This window comes from Clarias gariepinus, chromosome 8 (genome assembly GCF_024256425.1).
Source record: "Clarias gariepinus isolate MV-2021 ecotype Netherlands chromosome 8, CGAR_prim_01v2, whole genome shotgun sequence".
Taxonomy (NCBI): Eukaryota; Metazoa; Chordata; class Actinopteri; order Siluriformes; family Clariidae; genus Clarias; species Clarias gariepinus.
This window is the reverse complement of record NC_071107.1, coordinates 9,939,356-9,953,771: the sequence shown is the minus strand read 5'-3', so window position 1 is coordinate 9,953,771 and position 14,416 is coordinate 9,939,356. Positions and strand designations below refer to the sequence as shown.

The 14,416-nt window shown below is 37.3% G+C and overlaps 1 protein-coding gene across 2 annotated transcripts in view; it reads left to right on the top strand.

Annotated features, from left to right (window-relative positions):
• ide (insulin-degrading enzyme) overlaps positions 1 to 14,416 on the top strand; it is a 39,229-nt gene that overhangs the window by 13,333 nt on the left and 11,480 nt on the right. The window contains exons 11-18 of one of the 2 annotated variants that reach the window (XM_053501273.1): positions 11 to 114; positions 3,206 to 3,308; positions 4,498 to 4,620; positions 4,787 to 4,869; positions 6,523 to 6,667; positions 9,259 to 9,369; positions 10,813 to 10,933; positions 11,538 to 11,629. In XM_053501273.1, the coding sequence (XP_053357248.1) occupies positions 11 to 114; positions 3,206 to 3,308; positions 4,498 to 4,620; positions 4,787 to 4,869; positions 6,523 to 6,667; positions 9,259 to 9,369; positions 10,813 to 10,933; positions 11,538 to 11,629 (882 nt within the window). Of the gene's footprint in view, positions 1 to 10; positions 115 to 3,205; positions 3,309 to 4,497; positions 4,621 to 4,786; positions 4,870 to 5,353; positions 5,499 to 6,522; positions 6,668 to 9,258; positions 9,370 to 10,812; positions 10,934 to 11,537; positions 11,630 to 14,416 lie in introns of both variants that reach the window. The other variant, XM_053501272.1, reaches the window with a different exon arrangement.

The following is a 14,416-nucleotide window of genomic DNA, read 5'->3' as shown; positions in this document are numbered from 1 at the left end:
TTTCTTTCAGTATTATCCATTGGAGGAGATACTTGCAGCAGAGTACATGCTGGAGGATTTCAGACCAGACCTTATCGAGATGGTGCTTGATAAGCTGAGACCAGAGAATGTCAGGTGACTCAATCGTGTATTTATATTGTTTTCTTGACAGCATAAATTTTTTAAGATCTGTGGGAGCACCGGCTCATACGCGATCTCATTTGCATATCTCAAATTAAGTGGCAATAGCATCATGACGAAAAAGGAATATTGCCTTTTTTAGGGATAAAAAAAAAAACGGCTTTTAACATTTATAGCAAAACCTCCAACACCTTTTTTCCCCGACGCACATGCGGCAATTGCTTAAATACAGGGAGTTGCCGACTTGCGTCAGTTACGAAGTTTACCGATACCAATATTTACAATCCTATACAATCTTTTCAGTGTGTATAAAATATATGTATGAAAGAAATGTCCTATATGATGTGTGTGTTGCGGGAGAAATGAGTCGGCCTAATCTGTTTCAGTGAATCAGTTTGGAAGCACGATGGTAGAAAATGTCTGTCCTGTAAAGCTGTCCTGATGGTGAATAATCCTAATTTTGGAAAATCTTCAACAAAACACAGTTTACAGCCCAATACAGTGGAAAACAGCTCTGAGACAAAATGGTGTCCGGGATTCCTCATACAAAACACTGTTCCATTTGGCATGTGGGATTTATTTCTTTAGGCGTGGTTACAGTTTTTGGTCACGTGTGGGGGGGGAAAGGGACAGATTTGGTCAAGTGGCTCGGTATGCTTTACATTGTATATTCGTGTCAAAAGTGTATGTCTTATTTTATTGGACTTAAGAACAAATTGGACTTACAAATGCGCACTCGGGATTCTCATTTGTAGGTCGGGAACTACCTGCATGTGTTTCCAACAAAAGCACCAAAAAGCCATTGCGCATCGTTTTATGCATGATATTAAAGATTTAACATATGCTTATACATCATGTGGCATGCCATAGTGATCTAGGTTGTGTGTGCATGCTACTATCGTGTTTGTCATGTACTGTGATGTCGCGAGCATACGAGATTTCTTCTCCTGCCTTATCCCATGCTACATTAGCTCCTAATCCATAGGGTTTTATTTTTTGTTCTTTTATTACTGCAGTATTGTGTCTCTCTCTCTCTCTCTCTCTGCGTGCACAAATAAAATAAAAGTGTCCTCCTATAAACAGCGATGTTTAGATGCGGTACTGCTACACAGCCCTCGAGATGTTCCATCAGTAACGCACATCGGCCAGGAGGATGATTTGTCCGGCTGTTCATCGGTTCCAAAATGCCTGTGTTCATGTATTTCAAATACATGTTCGTACCTCTTAGTTTAGTCCTCATACTGAACATGTATTATAAAAATAAGTTTAAAAAAAAAGAAAACAGTTTGTAAAAATGAGTATATTTCACTAACTTATTGACATATAAGTTTAAATTTTGTGGAGTTTTACAGCATCTCCTGCAAAAAAAAAAAAAAAATATATATATATATATATATATATATATATATATATATATATATATATATATATATATAAAATATATATTTTTTTACATTTGACAAGTTTGAGGCTGACATTCGGGGCACTTCTCTCAAGAATATTATTGAAGGTGAGAGTGTAAAGATTGCTTTAATGTGTGACATAGCAATGCTCCAACTATAAAAAACTAACAATGCAGCATGTAAAAACAGAACAAAAAAAAAAACACATATATTCTGGTAGAATTCTTCTTCTATGGCGGTCTTGGCTGAACAGCAGTCCTTAGCTAAACTCGACCACATCATTACTTCCTTCAGCCCATCTTGTGGAAGTAAGCCTGATACGCTATATGTGAAAAATATGAGATTTATTTCTGGGACACAATTCATGTCCTGAGAACTGGGTCAGGCAAAATTGCTTTTGCCTCTTAGGGAACAATTTGAGTTTGCCCAGACTTTGGACAAACGACTTGCCTTGCATCAAAGAAGATCCTTCATGTTTGAACTCTTTCATTCTGAATGTCATTGAACTGTTTTTCTTCTTGCGTTGTTGCTTCAGGGCAAAACAATACTGTCTGGTTATTGCCTTGAATTTGCTGCAGTGAATTTTGAAAAGCTTTTTTTATCTAACTTTTCTTGACATGTGCCTTATGAATTCTTCTGAAGTTTTAGAATGAAGCTGACCATGGTGAGAATCAAAATATTGTAGTGTATTCATTACAGAAGTTTTTTCTTTTTTTTTATTGTTATTTTGATAAAAAAATAATCTCAATTTTCTCAATTTAAGCTTTTTACAGGCTACACAGATTGTAGTTGATATAGATGCAACCCTATAAACCAGCCTTTCTCAGCCCATTCTCTATACAGGAAATGCTTTTATACATAAGCTTGTCATCAGTTAAAGTTGATGAACTTGCACACAATCGGACTGTAGTCTGTATGGTTTAATTGCCCCTTCCAGGTTTATGATGGAAACAGAGTGTCGTGTAGAAAGGCGAGTTTGTCTGGAAAGCCACTTATGTGTGTGTAAATGACTCACCCCAGGTTTTTCAGCCGTGTTTATTATAAGGCAACCTTGGTGATTATGGTTTCCTAGGCTTTACTGAGTTGTGCTCGTCTTTTTGGAAGTCTTGTGAAAGTTGCACAGTGTTAGAAACCCTATGCTAATAGCCATGAAATAAACATATAGGCAGGTTTCTTATTGGAAATGAATCAATATTGTCATTTAAATATGAAAACGATTGAGTTCCAAGCTTTTTATTTTTCCAGTAGAGGGGGCTTTAGACTTGTCTTTGGATTAAAGTGATCTTTGCTCAGGTCTAGAGACATCGACTATTTTGGGCTCTGTTATTCAAATGATTGATTTTGGTGACTCAGAATAGCGGTCATTGTTCTGAAAGTCCTTCATCGATCAGCGAAACACCGATTGCCCTGCTGATGCATTTCTGTCTAGATAGAGCATCGATCCCCGTCCTGGTGTACTCCAGATTGAAGGTTCACCGGAAACTCAAGCTTCCCACATGTAATGTAATAATCCTGATTCTGAGAGCCACTTACTATAGAGAAGATTTGCTAAAAGCGGAGTTCTGCAGCCTGGTTCCTCCAGGGAGGCTGTGAGCGATGAGAAGTGTCAGTATCTGTAAACTGAGAGTGGGCTGATTGTAACACAGGTTTTTTTTTTTTTGTCTATTCCTGTTCCTCTTCAGGGTCGCAGTGGTCTCCAAGTCATTTGAAGGACAGACTGATAAGACAGAAGAGTGGTATGGAACACAGTACAAGCAGGAATCTATATCTGACGAGGCCATTAAGGTGAGGCACTCTTGGGTTGATATTACTGCCAGGTTGTGTTTTATGTACCTTCTAAAAGGTTATAATAGGGATGGGAATCACCAGTGACCACCAGATACGATATCACGATACATAGGTGCCGTTCCAATTAATATTGCAAGTATCAAAAATTTATAAAATCCAGAGTCATTATTACATTAAGACCGTAAAGCTTATAAATAAGTAATCATAACTCAAAGTTTTGTATTTTATCTTTATTTAACTGCTTTACAACTGAATTGAAAACGAGTAATGAAATGTAGCCCATTTCTTACAGCATTAGTAAAGATATTAAAACAATACAAAATTGCTTTTAAATGCAAATATTGAGTTTAACAGTCAATGTTAAAAGAAATTAAAACCTACATTTTTGCTGAGTTTGTTGCATGCATGTCATCTACCATAATTATTGATTCTAAACAAACTTGGCCATTTAGTCGCTCCTTCTTTCCACAAGGTATTCTAGTGTAGGGATATTTTAAGGTGTACCACCTGTAGGATTATAAAGCCATGGCAACATTTTACCCCCTCTGGCCTTTAGAGGGCTGATTTGGCTAAACTCTCTCAACGGTGTGGGATAGGAAGCACTTGGCACTTGCAGCCAATCATATGCATATGTGAGCTTATGCAAATGGAAAGGGCATCACACGGACCCCAACAGTGTATGAGCAGTTCGAAAAGATGGGGTTGACTGGCGTCACATGGTTTGAAGGAAACGCCTGATCATCTTCGGTCATCTCTTACTGGTAGTAGTAGCCTTGATGTGGGAGCCCCTTAGTGACGGGTGGGAATTGGATATGACTAAATTAGGGAGAAAATCTGGGGATAATCCCCAAAATAAATATAAATAAACAAACAAATATCACATTTATTAAATAAATAAATAAATGTAATCATTTAAAAATTTATTTTGGAGTAAATGTGTTTTTCCCCACCCATATCTAGATTGTAAAAATATTTTTGCTCAATATAAGTATTAACAGTAGAATATGGAAGATGCCATAATGTAAAATGGCTAAGTAGAAATTTTTAAACCTTTTTCTGTAATATTTCACATTTTCCATTGGTCCATATATTGGGTATACTTTAATGTTTAATATAGTTTCATAGCATCCCTACTGTTTTTTTTTTTTTTTTCCCAGATATCATTGATTTTATCATTCTGTTTCAGAACTGGCAAAATGCTGACCTTAACGGAAAGTTCAAACTCCCAATGAAGAATGAGTTCATCCCCACCAACTTTGAAATCTACCCTCTCGAGAAGGACTCCCCATCCTATCCCACGCTGATCAAGGTGTGTCCTTACTCTGCTTTCCAAAATCCTTTTTTTAAAAGATTTGTATAACCGACTGTTTCACATGTTTCACTTACATTTAAATCCTGACTGTGTAACTTGTGCAGTGAGTATCTTCTGTCTTCTACAGAGCACCCTGATCTGTGAATGTGTTTTCTTTCTATAGGACACCGCGATGAGTAAAGTGTGGTTCAAGCAGGATGATAAATTCTTCCTGCCCAAGGCCTGTCTAAATTTTGAATTCTTTAGGTAAGGTCTTGTAGTAAATAATTCGTTGGGATTACAGACATCAGACATTTATTGTTAATTCATTTGCAGCACTATTGTCGTTGCATGCTGGAGGTGCTGCTTGGCTTTACCAAAGTATTTGGATTGTGGTATTTTCTAATTCTAAAGGGGAGACATCTATGTCATTGTGGTTTTATCTTTATTATCCTAACTACCTATTGAGGGGGTAAAAACTGCACTGGGCCTCTGTTATTTTCATTTCTAATCTCTTTATCAAGTACTTCAACTAATATGTATCTGCTTGTATGTTATTTCTTCCTCCTTTTTTTTTAATTACCCCTTTGTACAGTTTCTTAGTTACAGGTGTTATGGCATCAATGCGAGTCTGCAGAAAAAAAAAAATCTTGTGAACTGCAGAGTTGTTGTTGGCCTTTTTTTTTTTATCAGTGATGCACATTAGATGCAAGTCTAATGTTTTTATTGATCACTGCCGTTGTCTCCACAGCCCCTTTGCATATGTGGACCCGTTGCACTGTAACATGGCATATTTGTACCTTGAACTTCTTAAGGACTCCCTCAACGAGTATGCATATGCAGCCGAGCTAGCTGGCTTGAACTATGATCTCCAAAATACCATCTATGGGATGTATGTAAGTATCTGAATCACCCTCGTGTAACCGCTCTCATCGTGCATCCCGCTCCATGACTACCATACCACCGTTATGCTACCCATCTGCGCAAAGCAATCTGCCTCTTTGCTTTTCTCATTAAAGCGCTGTCCGGAAAGACCAGATGGTGGTTTGGAAGTTTATATCTAAGAAGCTAGCAGGTGTCAGTATTCATGTGTGAAGCCATACTTGAATTGTTCAGTGTTTGAGATCTGAATCTCTGATGGAATTCCCATTTAGTTGACTGCTCTTGGGTGACTTAATCCGATTATAGAAATAGTTGTTTTAATCCGATTTCACAGTGTGGAGAGGTCACATTTTTTCCATTAAAAATACCGTATTAACACTGATGTATTAAAATCGGACCAATGTTAACCACTTAATGTGCGGGTTAATCTAGCTAATTTAGCTAACTTTACTGATTAGCAAAACATTCCTTTTTTTAAATTATTTATTTATTTATTTATTTTTAAAGGTTTGGTTATTGTCTAAAAATCTGATGAGTGAAAAATGGAGATGCTAAAAGTTCCTGTTGTCTCATTTTGGCGTGCAAGTTATAACCAGATACCAAACTGGCAACCTATTTGCAATGGCAGAAGGACATGAGGGCGTTTTCTAAAGTGCATATTAATATATGTTTCACACCCACTTAACATTATGAAGGGTTTATTAACAGGTTTAATGATTTGACCTATTAATCTGATAATTGAATCATGTGTGTTTGAGGCAGGCAAAGCATTAAAATATGCCGGACTGGAAGTACTCCAGAACCATTCCTTGTTGCTGGCGTGGAAGGTAGTTTCTGCATTGGCCCTTGTTGGCTCTGCCGGTTTTGAGGCTGCATATACATACTCTTGGAGAAAAACACTTTATTTTTTCCTCCTTTTGTGTCTCGTCTCTTGTTTTCCCTGTCCGTTTTATCTGTCATTTGTGTCTTTTTGTTTTGACAGATTTCTTTTCCAACAAACATTTTTTTGTTTGTTTGTTTTTCTTTTCCCCTTGTTAGTCGCTACCTATACACAGATCCCCTGCACTGCAACATGGCGTACCTGTTTCTCAGGTTGTTGAAGGATGATTTAAAAGAGTATACATATGCAGCCCGACTGGCAGGGCTGAGCTATGGCATAGCTTCAGGAATGAATGCCATCGTTGTAAGTATGGCACGGCAACTAACCCATCATGTGTGGCAGGGGAAAGGTGTAGGGATGCTTGAGGCTTTGGTAGTGTGCTAAACTGGTTTTCCAAATCCTTTGCTTATATTCTTGTCAGATCGTGAAAGGTAAGTTGTGCAACCCTAACCGTCTGCACTATCTGAGTTAACGTGACCCTTTTTGCTTAAACTCCTGTTCCATTGTATGACGTGACCATCTATCTTAGTTTCACACAGCTTGCAGGGGAATCCATTTTCATTTCAATACTCATTTTCTAAATCCTCTCCAACCAGACCATGTTCATTTACCTAGTTGTTGTCACCTGCACATCAGCTGCCATATTGTTGTATTTACTGCTGTAGGGAGTCCTTTGAATAAGTGACGTATTATGTGGTTGTGTAATGTTTACAATGGCCTTTAATATTCTAATTCATGGCTACAACAAGCAAGATGCAAGTTGGTTGTCTGTCGATATTATTCATTAAAAGTTTTTTTGCATACACTAATCAACTTTTTGGGCTTTGCCAAAATTTATCGAATATTCTCGTTTAGTTTTTTTTACTTAAGTTACTTAAGCTATTAAGTTTATGATATATATAATTTTTTTTTTTTTTTGTGCTAAACACCTGTAGAACACACTGGCTCATCAAAAAATATATATATTTATTTGAAAAATTACTCTTAATTTGTGATCATGCCTAAATACAATAATCAAATTTTATTAGTGAGCAATAGTTCATCCTTATAGTGCTGATGTACTAACCAGTTAATTTAATAGGAACACCTGTACCCTTGTTCATTCATGAGCAGCCAATTACATACAATCATACAGATGCATGTCAAGATCTTTAGGTAATTTTTATATCAAACCTTTATAACAGGGAAAAATGTGATCTCTGTGACTGTTGGATAATCTTGTTCGAGTGCTTCAAAAAACTGCTGAGCTCCTGAGATTTACCTAAATAAGAGTCTCTAGAGCAGAGGTGTTCAAATGCAGGTCTGCATGGCCAGTGTCCAGCACAGCTTGGAGGTTTTTCTGCTCAAGCTCAGCGGATTCAACTAATCTTTTAAGTGCCAGGCTTAGTAGGTGTGTCAAGTGCTGGTGAATTACAAACTGTGCTGGACACTGGCCTCCCCAAACTGGATGTGGACAGCCCTGTTTTAGAGTGTACATAAAATGGTGCAATAAACAACATTGAGATAGTAGTTTAGTTTGTGCAAGTGGGAATGCCAGGCAGGCTGACACTGTCTGGGTGTAAGCCCACAGTTTTCCCAATCTTTTGCCCAGTTTTGGTGCCCACTGAAGACTCAGATGTGGTTGGTTTGCTGCAGCTTATCTGCCTTAAGCACTGGCATGTTGTGCTTCTTAAGATACTTTTCTTTTTACCACGAGTTGTCACCAAGTGTGATTATTTGAGTTACTTTAGGCTTCCTGTCAGACAAACCAGGCTGGCGATTTTCCTCTGACCTCCCTCAGCAACTCTTTTCCTCACTCATCGAATGATAGTTGCTTGGTGAATTTTTTTTTTTTTTTTTTTTTTTTGCACCATTTTGTGTACACTCTACTGATACTCTATTAATATATCAGTAATAATAACACCCAAGATCTGTTTTGATAAGCTTTTAAGAAACAGCCACCAGAGCGCTTATGTACTTTACATTTCGGTTGTGGTCAGCTCATTGCTTTCCAGTGGTGTTCATGGGTTTTCATCATAGTGGTATTCATCAGGCTGATGTAGAATTTCTTAAAGATAATTTTATTCTCACAATGGAGTGAATGGAAATGTGAGCAGAGCTTCTATTGGTAATTAGTAATAAGGGAAGCTCTGCTCACAGCTCCATTTGTGCTCATGATGGTCGTTGGTTTAAACCCATGATTGTAGAAGTTGTAGAATATTCTCTTCTAGTAACTTTTTGATTAACGTGGTAATCTAACACACTAACTCTGCATGTATGATTATGCAGACTACTGTGATATAGTTGCAGTAATGTTTAGCCATGGCATGCCCAGTTTGTCAGTTTAATAGTACAAGTAATTTCATGTCATGATTTAGCTATAAATCTGTAAATTGTTTGTAGTTTTATTGTCGTCAAATTGCTGAAGTGTGATTTAAGGGAAGCGAGTTTTGTGCAGCTGAAGAGGAAATGAATTGAATGACGTCTGTGTTGTGACATTTTGCCATCTGGTTGCATTACTTTGTGCTTTGCATGCTTTTCTTTCACTGCCTTGAATATTCATTATCTCCGGAGTTTTATCATGTTCGTAATTATAAACGCGTCCCCACTTCCTCAGCAGTTGGTTGATGCCAATTCTTAGCTCTGTGTGTGGGAGTATATCTCTTGGGTTCCTCCCTATAATGACCGGTTGACATTTTGCTGAACGAAATGATTATTTTCTGGACCGTGTGCCAGAAAAGGGCTTGTGTGGGCTCTCGGGCATCACAGCTAGTTTTACAATAGTAGTGTTCATCTCACAGTGCTATGCTGAGCAGAACCTTTATACTTTTTCCTCGTACATGTACAGTACATGCACACATTTGCCTTGAGTGTAAAATATTCCTGCACTAACTATCATACTGTCTCTACTACAGCTTTCCGTAAAGGGCTACAATGACAAGCAGCATATCCTGCTGAAGAAGATAATTGAGAAAATGGCCACGTTTGAGATCGACGAGAAACGTTTCGACATCATCAAGGAAGCGGTAAGAAGGGCTCGCTTTCCCCTCCTCTCAATTAAAACCCCTTCCAATGGGTACATAACATCAAAAATGCATGTGTTCTGATCTGAGTAATGTTTATGGGAGACACACATAAGTGGTCTACACAGAAGAACTGCTTATTAGCAAGAAAGATGCAACAGCTCCTTTGAATACATATTGCCCAGTTTGAATTGGCTAGCCAGGTTTCTCCCATATAATTTGTACCCACCCTTCCCCACTTACATTCTGTCCCCATGTCAGTGTAGTAGATCCAGACTGAGTGACAGTTTTATCAACCCTGATATTTTTCTGATAAAATAATAATTAATATACCAGCAATCTAGTGCTTTTCCCCTTGAGGTGGACATGGCTATACACATCACTAAACAAAGCCAATTAACGTGATGGTTTTCCATATATAGACAGTGTGTGGGTAAGAAACAGAAGCGTGACAGCATGACTGGCTCCAAAAAAAAGAAAAGTGGGCTATGAAAACTAAACCTTCAAAGGTGAATGGACAGATCAATGTATGTTTATTCTTCCTGCAAGTTTACAGTTTCTCATACATGTTTCGAAACTGTAGTGATGATAAAGCCCAGAATCTTTGTGCAAATGGTTCACTAAAGATCCGTTAAATATTATTGTCTGTATTCCATACAAATGTACGGAAATATACAGGACCAAATTGTTCACATGTTTAATGTAGTTACTAAAAAAGTGAAAAATAAATATTAAGAGATATTTCAGATTGCTTATTTTATAGACTTAAAATGACTGCATATATAAAGATCTGAATCCTTACACAAACATAAAATTCGCACCTCAATAATTTTATCGACCACACTATTTTAAAATTTAAGATAAGATAATTTAAGTGTAGACTATAGTGAAATTTATTTCAGCTAGAATTTAGGCTGATTGAGTTTTTTTTTTTTTAATGATGAGAGTGATTGTGTAAAATTTATGTCCTTAATGACAGTTTTATTTAAAATAAAAAAATGGGAGAAAAGTTCAGAAACACTAAGATCTTTCTGCATGCAATAAACAGCCAAAATATTATTGTGCACATTTTGATAATGTGCACTTTATTTATTTTTCTTTATTTTTATTAGTATGTTTGTAAAATAACAAAGTAGATTTTACAGTTAATAAGATCCTTGGCTATAAAGAGCTTTTTTTACTTAAACCACATTTAGGGATTTTTCATGAAATTATCACCATGCAAGATTTTCAAAAGCTTTATTTTCAATATATCCATTTGATTTATTAAAATATTTTTTTTTCTGTTGCCTTAAAAGAACTCCTCAGGTTAAGCAAACTGACAACTGTTAGTGAACTGAAAAGCCTTTCTAATCTTTTCAGCTTGTACAAAATGAGTACATTGGATTTGCAGCAGTTCCGGGTTTTGCTGTATTTTTAATGGGATCGTATTTGTTCCATTCGCAGTATATGAGGTCTCTGAATAATTTCCGGGCGGAGCAGCCTCACCAGCATGCCATGTACTACCTGCGGCTACTCATGACCGAGGTGGCCTGGACCAAAGACGAGCTCAAAGAAGCACTGGATGGTGACTTAAACGCATGCACACACACCCACATCATTGTTGTGTAAGAATGCTGGCGAGTATGAATCATTTGATCTAAATAATGACAGAAAAATTGAGCTTACAAAGTCTGAGCAGCCACGTGCCAGTGTGGCTGTTTTTAATTTAGAAGCAGACGTTACACACCATCATTGATTTTTGTATGATTGTTCTTTATTTCTTCCTTCTGTTCTTGTTGCTAAGGGCTGTCATGATGTCTGTAGCTCTTAGTCAAGATCTAGTTTCTCCCTCTTTTCTGTGCTTCAGTGTCAATTTTTTTATCAGGGTTTTTTCCTCAAGTTAACACCACTATCTATTTTTATTTTCTCTTATTTTTATTTCCTCATTTTCTTCTCTGGTTATATGATCTCTGCTTGTCTCTTGTGCTACTTCAGTTACTCAGCTTTGTCTGAATCTGGGTCAGATGCTGTGTGAATTTAGAGTGGGCCATACTGTGTGTTTTTGTGCGAACGTGCTCTTGTGAATTATGTGCAGCAAAAAAATATTGTTTGCTGATTAGCATGTATTGAAGGATTTGTTAACGTATGTGTGTGTGTGTGAAGTAATGACACCCTGTATTGTATTTTAGATGTCACTCTGCCCCGACTCAAGGCCTTCATACCTCAGCTGTTGTCACGGTTACACATTGAAGCCCTGCTGCACGGCAACATTACCAAACAGGTTGGTTTAAAACCTGTAAAGGTTGACCGTGTGTGTGTAAGAAGTAGAAAGGCGGCGGCAGCTTTTTACTGCATTGCAGAAGCTCTCGTGAGATGTGCCTGACATGCAGCCGCCCTCTGATCCAGATAAATAAATACGTCTTATGTGGGGTTGCAACTAATGACTATTATAAAATTTATTTATACACCACGAAAACAACCATCAGGTTGACCTAAGTGCCTTACAATATAAAAAAAACATAAAGAAAAATTTTAAAGAAATCGTTGCACATATTAAGCACAAAAAAAACAAAACAGTAAAATCGAACAACAGTTAAACCCAGCTACTCTGTTCTAAAGGCCTGCAAGAAAAGATAGGTCCTCAGTTTACCTTTAAAAGTGAAAAAATCTGGAACACATCAGAGCTCATTAGTCAGATTATTAGATAGTTTTGGGGCAGCCACAGCGACTGCCCGTTTACCTCAGCATTTGCGTTTTGACAACGGCAGTTCTAGCATCAACTAGATGACCTTAATCGATTATCGAAATGATTAAACAAATAAAAAATTAAACAAATGGCCCATCAGCTCTTATCTAGTTATCAGCTTTTAAATTAACTTGACATGGTTTTGTGCATGTGGTAACGAACAATGAAGATACTTCAATAAAAAATGTCGTTGAATGACCTTTTATGTTAAAACAATCTACAACCAAAGAAAAGTAGAAGCAACGAAATAAAACTATGAAAAAGTTTATGGCACGTAGAACAATTTTTAAAAACATGCACAGATGAAGAGCCAGCAATTGCATGTGAATTTCACTTAAAAACTTTTTAGGGGGAGAACTGGAAATAAAAACCTGGGCCCGTATTTTTAAAGCTTCTTAAAATTGTCTGAGAGCTCCTATCTTAGCTTAAAAAGTCGTAGCTGGGAGTCCTAGACTAAAAGTGATGTAGGAAACATTTTAGAGCAACTCTGAGTAAGGAAAAACCTTTATCTTTGTGAAGGGGTGTGGTTGACCCTGTTGCTAGGGATGATGCAGCAACTCAAGAACTTGGTTGGATTGTTTGATAAAAAATAACCTCCGACCTCCGACCTCGACAAAGGTCTTAAAATAGACTCTCTGTGAAAATAGAATACATGATGATAGATAACACAGTGAAATCATAATGTTTGTATATAAAGAAATTGTATAATCATGACTACAGGCTCCTTTATCGATTTTAGATTGATGGGAGCAAAATGGCTCAGTTTTTATCAATTTACTTGATTGTAGGAGAGTTTAAGTTGCAGTTTTGGATGGTATGTAGCCAACAATCCAGGAGAGATGGAATGAAGTAAAACAACAAGAAAACTAAATTGAAAAGAAGAGCAGTGTTTACTTCTAGACCTTGTTCACATGGGCATTAAATATTTGGATAAACGAACACGCTCTAGACGTTTATGTTGTGTTTTGTAGTGGCGCTCGATTGACTTCTACACTGGCGTTCGTTTGGCTCTGTCTAACGCCAGCTTGCAGCCCAAATTGTAGTTTGTGTGTTAACCTGTGGAGGCAGTTTCGGAAACTGGATATGAAAGCCCTTGTCGTTTTATTTGAGGTGCCTTCTTTTAATATGGACCATTTTGCTTTATTAGACATAAATCTTCTTGTTTTAAAAATTCTCATAATACGGCAATGTAGGGAGAGAAACAATCGCTGCCGCTACTGGGGTCACCCTCTGACTGACTGCACAACATCGGATTAACAGAAGTTTTTTTTTTTTTTTTGTGAATTATGAAGAAATGGTAAAATTTCCGCGCAGGTTTTCCAATTACTGTCGGATGTCAGTTTCCACTTTTAATTGTCTGCGGCAAGCTGGTGCAATGTCACATTGCACGCCGATCAACCAATATGCGATTTGGTGTTATCTCCGAAGAGAGCCAACACCAAATCGAACCAAATTGTCACTTTATTTAGCTTTTTTTTTTTTCCCCCGCATTTCCCTATGTATAGCATGAACACTAGACACTAGAATTTTACCGCCCGTGTGAACAAGTCCTTATCTTTATGTTCAGTATTTGGAGAATATTTTATCTTTGCAACATTTTGTCCTTGCTATAGAAACTCTTAAGCCTCTTAACAGTCCTCCTCTCTACTCCTAACAATTTATACCTTAGAAGCTGTTTTTAGGGCTAAGATGTTTTGTGAATCATTTTTATCTTTACTAAGATTTTGTCCTAAATTTAGGGGGAATTTCTAAGAAAATGTCTTGGAATTTTCTTTTTGTCCCATCACAAGGACAAACTTTTAGGCTTAAGAAGCTTTGTAAATACGGACCCTGACTTGCAGCAACACTCAGTCACTAATATCCACATTGTCTTCAGGTGTGAATCCTTTCCCACTTGTCTGTGGCCACGCCCCCACCAGCACACAGTCTTTCCCTGCGATTCTAGCGCCTGTGTTGCTTGAGGTTAAGAACGAAATGTTTCCACAGCCGTGAGATTTTTGCCTGTGAAGATATTTGACATTTACTCCTGTAAGCCCGACACCTTCACGTTTTTTGAAGCTTGATAACGTCATGGACGAATCGTCAATTAAATTTAATGACCGATTTAAGTCGATAACATCGATTAATCGTTGCACGTCTAGTGTTGGGCTTTACTGCCCTGTCTTTTAATCCAAGTACCCCAGCATGCACAACCTGGATGTTTAAATAATTAACAACTTCAGGGTCGCTAATTATAAATCTGCTTTGTTTCCATAGCAATCCAGGTTTATTTCGAGCAGGTTTAATACTTTATATTAAAAACTGATTTTCCAGGCATCTAGC